At 40.9% G+C, this 12128-nt stretch overlaps 1 protein-coding gene across 6 annotated transcripts in view; it reads left to right on the forward strand.

Annotated features, from left to right (window-relative positions):
* The window catches only part of Nbr (exonuclease mut-7 homolog), a 36662-nt gene that overhangs the window by 3858 nt on the left and 20676 nt on the right, over positions 1–12128 (forward strand). For 5 of the 6 annotated variants that reach the window (XM_076180868.1, XM_076180869.1, XM_076180870.1 and 2 more), the window contains exons 2-4: positions 3464–5424; positions 9041–9223; positions 9637–9734. In XM_076180868.1, the coding sequence (XP_076036983.1) occupies positions 3544–5424; positions 9041–9223; positions 9637–9734 (2162 nt within the window). In that variant the 5' untranslated portion in view covers positions 3464–3543. Of the gene's footprint in view, positions 1–3463; positions 5425–9040; positions 9224–9636; positions 9735–11667; positions 12090–12128 lie in introns of those variants that run through there. The other variant, XM_076180871.1, reaches the window with a different exon arrangement.

A 12128-nucleotide genomic window follows, 5' to 3' on the forward strand; every position in this document is an offset into this window, starting at 1 on the left:
TTCGGGCTGCGTCAAATTTTGCTCACACATACTACCTCACCCCCATCCCCCCACCCATTCCACCTCATGCATCACAACATCATCCATATACAACCATTCTCCATTCACCCCTATCTTCTGTCCTCTCCCGTCCTTCCTCAACAGACATTCCCCTCTTCCCCAAAGCCCCCTTCACCCCATCCATCCATCTCATCCTGGGACGTCCCCTCATGTTCACTCCCTCCACATCTGCCTTCCATACCTCTTTTACTAGTCTTTCTTCACTCATTCTTTCCATGTGTCCAAACAATCCTAATACTCTTTCATCAACCCTATCTCCCAACTCCTTTTCCACCCCTGTTCTCCTCCTCACCTCCTCATTTCTCACTATCTATCCTAGTAACCCCCATCATACTTCTCAGACATCTCATCTCAAACACATTCAAACTCCTTCTCTCTTCCTCTCTTTATGTTCCATATTTCTGCCCCATACAGTGCTGTTGGCACAATCACTCCTTCATACAGTCTCCTCTTAGCATCCATTCCCAAATGTCTATTCCTCATTACACTTTTTAATCCACCAAGGCATTTACTTGCTTCTCTCAATCTACATTCATCCTCCACCTCCACTTCACCTTTTTCTGCCACAAGTATCTAAAACTATCCACTTCCTCCAGTCGCTCTCCCTTAACCCCTTCCATACGGTGCTGCATACGTAGGCGTCATGAGGAGCAAGTGGATATGCGAGGCTGCCATATCGGCGTCTTGATTATATTTATTGTAGTCGCCCCTGCATTTTGACATTCTCTATAAACTGCCCTTAATCACATTCTCTATGGTTTTCAAAATTCACGGGTGAAAGAGAGAACGATCGATATAAACGGTGACTATATTTTATTATGCGAGTATTATTACGACACGTCATACGGCTGGCATTGGCTGCTGCCCGCGAGATTTAAGGCCCGTACTGAAGAGGTTAATGCTCACTTCCAGTCTACTGCCACTTTCACCCCTTGTACATCTCATCACCTTACATTTACCCACATTTATCTTCAGCTTTCTTCTCTCACACACTCTCCCAAACTCTGTCACCAACTTCCTCAATCCCTCCTCCGATCCTGCCACAAGCGCAGTGTCATCCGCAAACAACAGCTGGCTCACCTCCCACTTTTCTCCATTTTCTTTAACCATCTCCAATCCCTGACCCACCACCCTTGCATTTACCTCTTGCACCACCCCATCCATGAACAAGTTGAACAGCCAGGGCGACATAACGCATCCCTGATGAAGTCCCACCTTTACCTTGAACCACTCACTCTCTCCATTTCAAATCCTGACACATGGTCTACTACTCTCGTAAAACTCTGGACAGCTCCTAGAAGCTTTCCTCCTATCCTGAATATCTGCAAAACCTCCCACAGTGCCTTCCTGTCTACCCTGTCATAAGCTTTTTCCTGATCCATAAAAGCTCAAAAAACATCCTTCCCCTTTCCTATAGCTTTCTCACATATGTGTCTTACCACAAAAATCTGATCTACACAACCTCTACCCATCCTAAATCCACACTGTTCCTCACCAATTCCCTCTGTTCCTCTCCTAATCCTCTCAATCAAGATCCTCCCATAAGCCTTCCCAACTACACTTAACAAGCTAATCCCTCTGAAACTACTACACTCACACTTGTCCCCTTTTCCCTTGTAAAGTGGAACTATACAGGCACTCCTCCAGTCCTCCGGCACTCTATCCTTTCTCCAGCAAACATTAAATAACCTCACCAACCAGTCCACCATCACTGTACCTCCTTTTTTTAGGCATTCTGCATGGCATCCATCCAGACCAGGTGCCTTACCTGCTTTCATCATCTTAACAACTGCCTTCACTTCATCCTTCCTTATTTCTCCTCCATTTTCCTCACTCATCACGGTCATTTTCTTTATATATATATACATATTTTCCAATCAAATTTATCATTATTCCGGGACATTTACAGACTTCCTTATTCTATAATTCACCTATATCCTTTCCTCTGTTCATTGCCACATGTAACCCTAAATACTTAACACTCCTTATTCTCTAGCTTCTCACCCTACACTAATATATAAGAATAATGATATGTTATGTGGATGGAGGGAAGTAATTATTGGAGTACCACATCAATAATGTCCCTGATTTATGTTAATTGGATAGTAGAAGAAAAAAAAATACACTAACCTGTTTGTGGTGATTAAAAGATAGTAGATGACAAAGAGGATTGCAAATTGTTGCAAAAAGTACAAGGCAGAATTTGCAACTGGAGCCAGGTGTGGAAAATGAAGTTCAGGTCATGCAAAATATTAGGAATGAGCAAAAGTACAAATAGGCCATCAATGATTTACTCAAAGATGAAATGGTTATAAGAGCAAAAGAGGAGAAGGACATTGAAGTGTTGATCTCAAGTATGTTGCCCAATAAGCCCATTGACTTCTTCTGATGACGCCTTCATAGGCCTCATGAGACACATGTGGGTGTATGAGGATGCCTGCATCTGTGTCTTGATTATATTTATTTAGGAGTTATAGCTGAGTGACCCCCATATTCGGTGAGCTGGCCTGATCATATTTTCTGTGGTTATTAATATTCAGAGTGAAAGAGATCAGATAATACAGCTAACTTTATATTTTATAATGCGAGTAATGTGATGTATCATTGTAAGTCAGGCAGCTGATGCTGCCTCCAAGAATTTGACTTGTATTGAAGAGGTTAACAAGAATCAGTCAATCAACTGATGAGTGTTCTCCTCTTCCTACCACTTTGAGTGGTAGATGCTGTGGGTGGGGGATGGGGGTGAGGAAGTATGTATGAGAAATAATTTGACGCAGCCCAAGGCGATATCTCCCCGTCTTCTCCTTTTCTGCATGAGAGGGGGGGATCACCGAATTAATGAAGCTACCTTACTGTGGATGTGCTGTCTTGCAACACTGCTTCTGACCCAGGGCAGTGGACAGGATGCAGGGATGACCCATCATCCAGGAGGTGCCAAGATGAGAGGGAGGGTGGAGGGGAGTGGAATATGTAGGGGATGGAATGGGTGGGAGTGGTTTCGATGCCTTTTTCTTTTTGGTAAGGGGGAAAAAGCCTTTGGTGTACGTATGTACCACTTTCAGCCTGTGACGTTGACGCAATCCCACACTGATAGAACATAGACATCAGTCTGACATTTCTTCCCACATAGATCTGTGGGAGGTTCCTAGGACTGTTGCCAGCCAGTGTGGGACTGCAGGTTTTCCACTTTGAGAAACTTGATGCAACAATTGATTGATTGACATATACAGTACTTCATTCTTGGTCCTACTGTCAAGTTCACTCCATTTCTTCTTTCTGTACTCCATGTACTAAAATTTCCTCATTTATTTTTTCCATTATCATAATGCATGTAATTTGTAAAATATATGTGGTTGAAGATATTTTATTTTAATTAATTTCATATATATTTGCTTTTTTACAGTTATCACTGTGTAGCTGGATTGCTTCATCTCTTTTAAGTCTGGACCCTTCTGGTGAGCTCGCCAAATTCAAGGCATAAAGATGGCAGCTGCTGAGTTGGGACCACCAGCAGCAGTAACACAGTCAGGGGACATTTACTCAGCTTACTTTGTGAAGCTCCAGCAGCTTTGGTTAAAAGACAGTAAAAAACTCTTCTCTACAGTTGCTCAGGAATGTTTTGGAAATGTTGAGAATCCCTACAAACTGTGCCTTGTATGCATCAAGCTTTGCCCAGACCTCAACAAGGGTAAAGGCTACAACCTCGCAACCACACTAGTTGGAGAACTGAAGGTGTTCTTGTCCAAGAACGGCAAGGAGAATTATGCCAGTAGCCTCACTCAAGCCCTCCAGCACGATGCCTTCCACTTGCTCATCCGCCAGAGGAATATGAGCTTCACCAAGACTGTCATCAATGTGTTCAACCTCATTGACATCAAGCAGAGTTTTCTTCCTCTTTTGCAAGATATGCTGAAACAACACCGTTTCAAGGATGTTTGTCCTCTTGCTACGTTCCTCAACCTGCAGTCACATTTCACCATGGATGAACTCCTATGTCCTCTGTTGCTTGAAGATAAGATTTCAGTAATTGAAGACTTCCTTGCAGGCAGTCCAAGACATCAAAAAGAATTTCTCACTCTTTTGGATAACATTGTTGGTAAGGTTGTGTTTGTTGAAGACCTTATTCAGAGGCATAATGTTGGTCAGATTCAGAAAGTGAAGAGCAAAAAGAATTTGACCAATGTAGCCACAAGAATTCTAAAGAAATATAAACTGGACATTGCCATCTGTCCACATATAGAGAAACGTAAACAGTTGAGCAGTCTCAGATATTTGTTCTACAAACACTTTATAGAACATGGAATGCCAATGAAGGCCTTCCGGAGCCTTCTGCATGATGCAGTGCAAGACAATGAAGCACTGCAGTTAGCTGTTTTAGATTTCAGTGTTGAGTACCACAGCCCAGAACTGGGTGCCTACTTTGCAAAACGTTATGACATTGCACCCGAAAAGGTTCCTCACCAGATAGCTGATGCTATGAAGAAAGATTTGGATGAGATTAGTTCTGCTCTTGATAGCTCCGTTGATGGTGATGTCTCATACGCTTCAAGTGAAGAGAAGGGTGACGAATTTTACACATTAAAGATACCTGATGAGAATGTTTTGATGATTGACACTGTGGACAGTTTTGTAGAATGTTTAGAGATCCTTAAGAAAAAAGACTTGGTGGCCATTGACACAGAATGGAAACCTACCTTTGGAATTGGACAGGAAGAAACTGCTGCTCTCCTCCAGATAGCAATCTCAACTCATGTTTATCTAATTGATATTTTTACACTGAGATCAGTTCTTCAGACAGAGCACTGGGATATGATTAAATTTCTTTTCACAAGCCCAGACATTACTGTCCTTGGTTATGGCATCAACGGGGACATGAGTTCTATTAGTAAAATTCATGACTCTTTGAAAGATATGTTCAGCAAAAAACAGAAGACCATCGACTTTGACTATACAAAAAAAGTTCTCACACAAAAGTGTCCAGAAGTTTTCAAGTTTGACATCAAGAAGTACAAGGGATTGTCTGGGCTTGTTTATGCATGTTTTGGCAAGCCTCTCGACAAAAGTGCCCAGTTTTCTCAGTGGGAAGAGAGGCCTCTTCAGCCTTTCCAGAGAAGTTATGCAGCCCTTGATGCTTGGTGTCTTTTAGAAATATACAGTTACTTGGAAGAGCAAATGGCAGACCTTGAGCTACCAGATTGGAAGACCCTCAAGTATGACAACGAGCCCAAAAAGGAAAAGTTGAAGGACGGCAGTGGAAGAGGGAGATCGGGTGGAGGCGAGGGTGCATCTTGGAGGGATCCTCTTGGTACGAAACGTCCAGTTCCTGCATCGGAGTTCAAAGCGGCATGTGATACAATGGTCCAGGTAAGGTAAATATTAAAGGATATTATTTTGTGAATGCTGGTTTTAAGGGAAAGTTTTGTACATAGTCCTTGTAGATCAGTCATTATATGATGATAATTGTTGGCTAGAAATTCAGTGACCAGTAGAAACCTGCAGCATCATAGCAGTTGGTAATGGTCATCAGGCCTTCTTATAGATGTCATTCTGAGAAGAAACTTTAGACTAATCCTTGCATTGTAGTAGTTTGGGGCTATTTCTGTGTTATCAGTTTGTATTAGAGCAGTTGTTAGGTGTCAGCTGTCCTCATAATTAAAGGTGGGAGAAATAGAATAAATGTAGATAGAGAGACCTTGGACCTAGAATGAAAACCAAGTGTCAGCCCACTGGAGTAGCATCTCCTTCAACAGAGGTAAGGAAGTTGATGGATAGCAAGGAGATAATTCAACTTCCATCTTGTAGAACTACATGGTGTAGGACCTATGGTCCCTGAATTTTGTTTAATATATGATTAGATGTTACAAGAGAAATAATTACAGTATTGCTTATTAGTGGTTCTTTTTAACATTGGAAATCAACTTTGGCTGTTTCTCTGAATTTTTCATATAAAGAGAGCTGACAACTGGCAGTTTGCCTACTCTTCCTGCCAGCTGGTAGCATGTAAACAGATCTACATTAATGCAACACAGAAAAGTCCAGAAAGATTTATAGGAGGTCCAGAAGACTGTTATTGGTTGCTATCAGATTGTAGGTTTTCATTCATTGAAAGTAAAGGCAATTTTTTTTTTATTATATCATAACTCCAAGATAGCTGCCAAGAATACACAAAATTTACCTCAAAAGCTGGAAAAACAAACAAGAAATTGAGCATAGTTAGAACAAACAAGTACAGCATTTGGGCAAAAATAGAATCATCACATTGTACAAACAACAACTACAGTTAGGTAAGTACATCATAAATCAGCCCACAAAACACAACAAGATGCCAGCATCCACAGTATACTACTCATAAATCTTCCACTTATCATCCCCAGCCACCCATGACACTTATGGAAATGACTAAGCACAAAGATGAAACACTTTTCTCAAGATTAACATATTCAATAATAAATAAGGCACCATCCCACAAAAACTCGGATGAAAAAGTTATCCCAAGATACACAAGAATGATTTTTGCTCACCTACACTCAGGTAATCTCACCATACCACCAGGACCCCGATGTGAGTAAGTGCCGCCCCGGGGCAAGTTGAAAAGTCCCCCCCCCCCGGTTATATATCAGATGTCACCAGTTGTCCTGCCACATTCATTAAAAGTACATTAGGGGGAATTTGCTTCCCCTTCTTTTCACCAAAAGTGCCACCCCCCAAAACATGCCGCCCAGGGGCATTGCCCCTCCCCTTGTTAGGGCCCTGCATACCACACTGGTACACCATATCCTTCTAGACCAGTGGTTCTCAAACTTTACCATGCCAAGGACCCCCCCAGATATTTAAGTTCCATCCGAGGACCCCCAGCCAATCAAAAGTTATTATTACCATACCAAGATACCCATTACATGATTATAATGCAGTAAATTTACTATTTGCATATTCCTACACAAAGAAAGTATAAAAATAAGCATTTAAAATATTTTCAAAATTTTGTCGATTTTCGGTTTAAAAACATTTCCATCTTCAGTTCACACTTTCTGTAAGCATAGAATAAAGCTTGAATGAATATAAATATTAATTAGAAAGAAACAAATGAAATATTATGACATATAAAAATGTAATAGAGAAGTGCTGGCTGATTGCACAACAAAATATCGATATCACCGACACTATAATGACAGAATCAGTTTTGTATATTTTTATAATTATATAGTTTTTTCTGGTTTTTTTTTTTTTTTTTTTTTTTTTTTTTTTTTTTTTTTCATTGTGTCGCGGACCCCCTAGGACCTTCTCAGGGACCCCCAGGGGTCCGGGGACCCCAGTTTGAGAACCACTGCTCTAGACATCACTAACCATGAAGTGCGGTGCCTCTTCATAGTCCACCATTTGTTATTCTTGCCAAACCATTTAGGTATTTGTCTCTTGGTCCTCCTCAATAGATACAGTTACCAGTAACTCTTGAGTAATGTAAAAGTTAAGTTTCTGAACAGATTGTGTATCTCAAAATCATGTATTTCAAACATTGTCATTTGTTTCTTTCCTCTTAATTCAGGAGTGAGGCAAGGATGTGCCCGTGCCCAACATTTATAAACACATGCATGGACTTGTTGTTGGGCAGAGTTGTTGATCAATATCATTGCAGAGCATCTATTGGCAACACCAAGGTCACTGACCTTGTGTTTGCTGATGATGCTGTATATCTTGCGGAGTCGTTTGAGGTCCTGGTTGGTTACAGCCCTCGAGTCACTGCACAGGGAGGGCAAGACCACTTGGACTTGAGGTCTCCTGGACCAAGACCACTTGGACTTGAGGTCTCCTGGACCAAGACCAAGGTTCAGGAGTTTGGGGTCTTACTGGATTACACAGTTTAGTCTGTCCATGCATATGCCGAGGATATTGAGGTCTTGAAAAGCTTTACATACTTTGGTAGTTTAGTGCATAGCAATGATGGGTCATGTCAGGAAGTACTTCAAAGGATTGGCATTGCCCATGGTGTTATATAGACTTTCTCAGCCAGAGTACATAGCATTGTCGTTATTTATGCAGGAAGACTGATTTTAATCTTTAAGTCACTTGTGCTCCCTCTCCTGCTGTGCAGCTGTGAGACATGGATATTTAATGTTGACTTGAAGAGACATCTTGATGTCTTTGGTACTTAGTGCCTTTGGAGAATCATGGGGTATTGCTAAAATGACATCATATCAAACCAAAGACTATACTGTGAGACTCAATTTAGACCAGTTACTAGCATAATTTATGAATGCCAGCTCTGGCTGTATGGGCATGTGGTACATTTATCTGATGCTGATCCTACTCACGGGGTTGTCTCCGCAAGAGACGACCCTTGATTAAGGAGACAAAGGAGACACTCGCAGTATTCATGGCTGGGGGAAGTTGATCAAACATGTTGATATCAGATGTCACCAGTTGTCCTGCCACAATGAGTATTTTCAATCAGTATTGCTGAATTCTAAAGTTAAGGCAATGTTTGTCAGCATCTACATAATCAGAGTACATGACATCAGGTTATTCAGGAGTCGCTCTTTATTTAAAGAACCACAATATTAACTTTTTGCATAACAAGGTCTAGAAATATTAATGAAATACAAATACTTAACTGAAAGTTTTGTTGGTTCTTTTGTCACTCCTTTTCTACTTCCTCTTCATTTTCTTCTTCACTAGATGAATCTTATTCAGCCAAGGGGAATCACCATCTTACTAATAATAATGTACAGTACTACCTCTCATTAATGAACATTAATTAGCTGTGTTTTTGGTGCTGTTGTTTAGTGCTGTGGAATCACTATGCCACCCAAAAACCATTCCAAATCAACGGATTATTCACATCAAAGGACACTGTTACCCCCCTCTTAGTCCATTAATGAGAGGTAGTACTATATGCATACACATGCCAACAGCATTTTCCCCCTTACAAGGGAATAATAATATAATTTCTGATATTGGTGGGATTACAAATGGCAATTTACAGGGACTGGCGCGGCTCCTCCGGTCCTGTGGAATTGACACAGTCAGCTTGGAGAATGAACAGGACCATGAATACTGCATCACCTTATATGAGAAGGAGAAGAGGGTGGTATTCACGAGAGGGAAGATCTACTACCGCTTACGAAAGTACATCCCAGCAAACTACTGCTTCTGTGTCGAGAGCGAGGCAAGTTTATATTTATTTTATTACAACTTTTTCTCCATCTCATTGTGTCTACATGTGTGTATGGTGCCTTGTGCACTTGTATCTACTAAAGTATGTTGTGCTTGATGTGAAGAGTTTGAGGAATATGGTAGGTATAACAAGGATGGATAGAGTGAAAAATGTAAAGGTGAGGTGGAAAAAAAATGGATAGATGGGCAGACAAAAGATTAATGAGATGGTTTGGATAGAAGGCATAGGTGAGGAAAGACTAGCAAGACTAGCAACATATGTGTTGGAAGTAGAAATGGATTGAGTGAAATTGGGAAGACCCTCATCTCTTGCAAAGGATTTAGTCCTTACAGTGAGATGAAATGATTTTCTGTCATGCCTTACATACATGAGTTAACTGAACCTTTGCTTTTATTTTTCAATAGGTGGCGCAGAGCCAACTGGAGGAAGTAATTGCGGCATACAACATTGTTGTGAGTGTATCTGACGTCTTCACTCGCTGTACTGTCTGCAATTCAGACAGGTATGTGCTTTGTAATATCTTCATATATTTTTCTTTGCATTTTTACCAGAAAGGAGTGTTCTTCACTTCAATTTGGCCATACTATAGATCAGTGTTTCTCAACCAGGGTTCTGCAAAAGGTTATTGTAATAATGTAATATAGGCATCAACCTATCTAACCTATTATTACGATGAAACTAGAATGAGAAAGATGTATATATATATATATATATATATATATATATATATATATATATACAGTATATATATATATATATATATATATATATATATATATATATTTTTTTTTTTTTTTTTTTTTTTATCTCCACAGGAGTTCCTTAAGACATGCAATTTATTTTAAAGGTTATGCAATGGTAAAAGGTTGAGAAACACTGCTATAAATATTCACAGTCTGTGAGAAATATCTTTATCCCATATAAAACCACGTTGATATGAGGTTAGTTTACATACATATACCAAGGATTTTTCCCCCTTCCAAGGGAGGTAGCCATAAAGGGAAAGGCATAAAAACACTCCCACCCATTTCATCCCTAAATACACTCCACACCCCTCCCACCCTCCCTCTCATCTGAGCACCTCATGGATGACGGGTCATCCCTGCACCCTGCCCACCGCCCTGGGTCAGAAGCAGTGTCGCAAGACACAGCACATCCACAGCAATGCCGCTTCATTTAATCGGCGACCCCCCCTCTCCGTCCCCCCTTGCATATAAGGAGAGGACGGGGAGAAATCCCTTCGGGCTGCGTCAAAATTTACTCACACATACTACCCCACCCCCACCCCCCGCCCATTCCTCCTCATGCAATCACAACATCATCCATATACAACCCTTCTCCACTCACTTCTGTCTTCTGTCCTCTCCCTTCCTTCCTCAACAGACATTCCCCTCTTCCCCAAAGCCCCCTTCACCCCAGGTTAGTTTAGTAGTCATTAATGCATGTGACTTCTAAACTAACCCTCTACTTGCCCAATGTGAACGGAAAGTTAGTCAACTTGCCTCTAAACTATCCTAGTGTCAACACTTACTTGCCAGGTAAATTAACTTAAAGCTAGCAATAGTGGCTATTAAACTAGCCCTATGTCTGTGAGGCTTAAGGGGAAAGAGGTCTTAGCAGGCATGATATTCTTTTTATTTAAATCAGAATTGCATTTCTTTTCTTTTTTTTCTTTTTTTATATATATTTATTTTCATTTTATTTATTTATTTATTTATTTTTTTTATTATTATTTTTTCTGACAATGATCTCGATTTTTTTTTCATTAATTCCCGATTGTAATAAACAATCCTGTTAAAAAAAAACATTTTATTGTGGTTGAATAATTTTTGGTTGATGTGAAGTTTTGAGTGATTCGTATGTCGGCTGTACCTGTGTGTAAGTGGTTTATTTTGTGCTGGCCCGCAAGTTATTTATTTTGTGTAGCATTATGTGGTGTGGTGCGCACGTGTATATATAGCAAGGTGATGACTAGGGTAGATTTTATTTTGGCCGAATTATATCGATAACAATATAAATTTATTTACCTAGTTTTACCTAGTTGTAATATACGGGAGGGGAGCTATGCTCGTGGTGACCCGTCAATGGAACGGCTTGCATGCATTTGTTTACTAGCAGTTCAGCCCAGGGACTCAGCCTAGGCCCATGGCCCCCTGACCCCCACCGGGGGCTCTGTCCTTGGACCCCTGGCCAATGTAGATTTTTTTGGTTACCCACTGTCATACCTGGGTCTAGGTATATAGAATGACTGTTTTCATCAATTCTAAGCCCTCCTCTCCCCAACTAATTAGTTTTTATATACAAAGTAAGGTGGTTAAGTATGGGCCAAAATAATCTTAACCCGTTTTCATTTCCATTACAATCATCCTTTTGATTCCTCCCTGCTTAAACTATCAGAAAGGTGCACCTTATTCCTTACCCAACAATACTTCCAGTTCATCCGAATCCACTCCTCTCATGGAACGGATCATCAATCAATCCAGTGACCCTGGTCCGTCTTGCAGAAGACCCTTGGCCTCCTGGTAACCAGCCACAGCCACTGGTTTGACCCGTTAGTCACTCAAAGAAGGTATTCTGTGTTGTTATCTGGAAGTGGATGTGGATGTGCTGTATCTTGCAACACTGCTTCTAACCCAGGGCACTGGACAAGATGCAGGGATGACCCATCATCCAGGAGGTGCCAAGATAAGAGGGAGGGAGGAGGGGATGGAATGGGTGGGAGTGGTTTTTATGCCTTTGCTTTTTGGCTACCTCCCTTATAAGGGGGAAGAAAGCCTTATATGTATGTATGTACAAGCTCCTCTGTAAGGGGTCCCATCCTAGCCTCTTTATAGGGGGGAGTTTGTGACATTAAACCAAATAATCGTCATCATCGTTTTCCTTTTTTCTTGAACTG

This window comes from Oratosquilla oratoria, unplaced genomic scaffold (genome assembly GCF_046742065.1).
Source record: "Oratosquilla oratoria isolate Oo_2021 unplaced genomic scaffold, ASM4674206v1 SCAFFOLD120, whole genome shotgun sequence".
NCBI lineage: Eukaryota > Metazoa > Arthropoda > Malacostraca > Stomatopoda > Squillidae > Oratosquilla > Oratosquilla oratoria.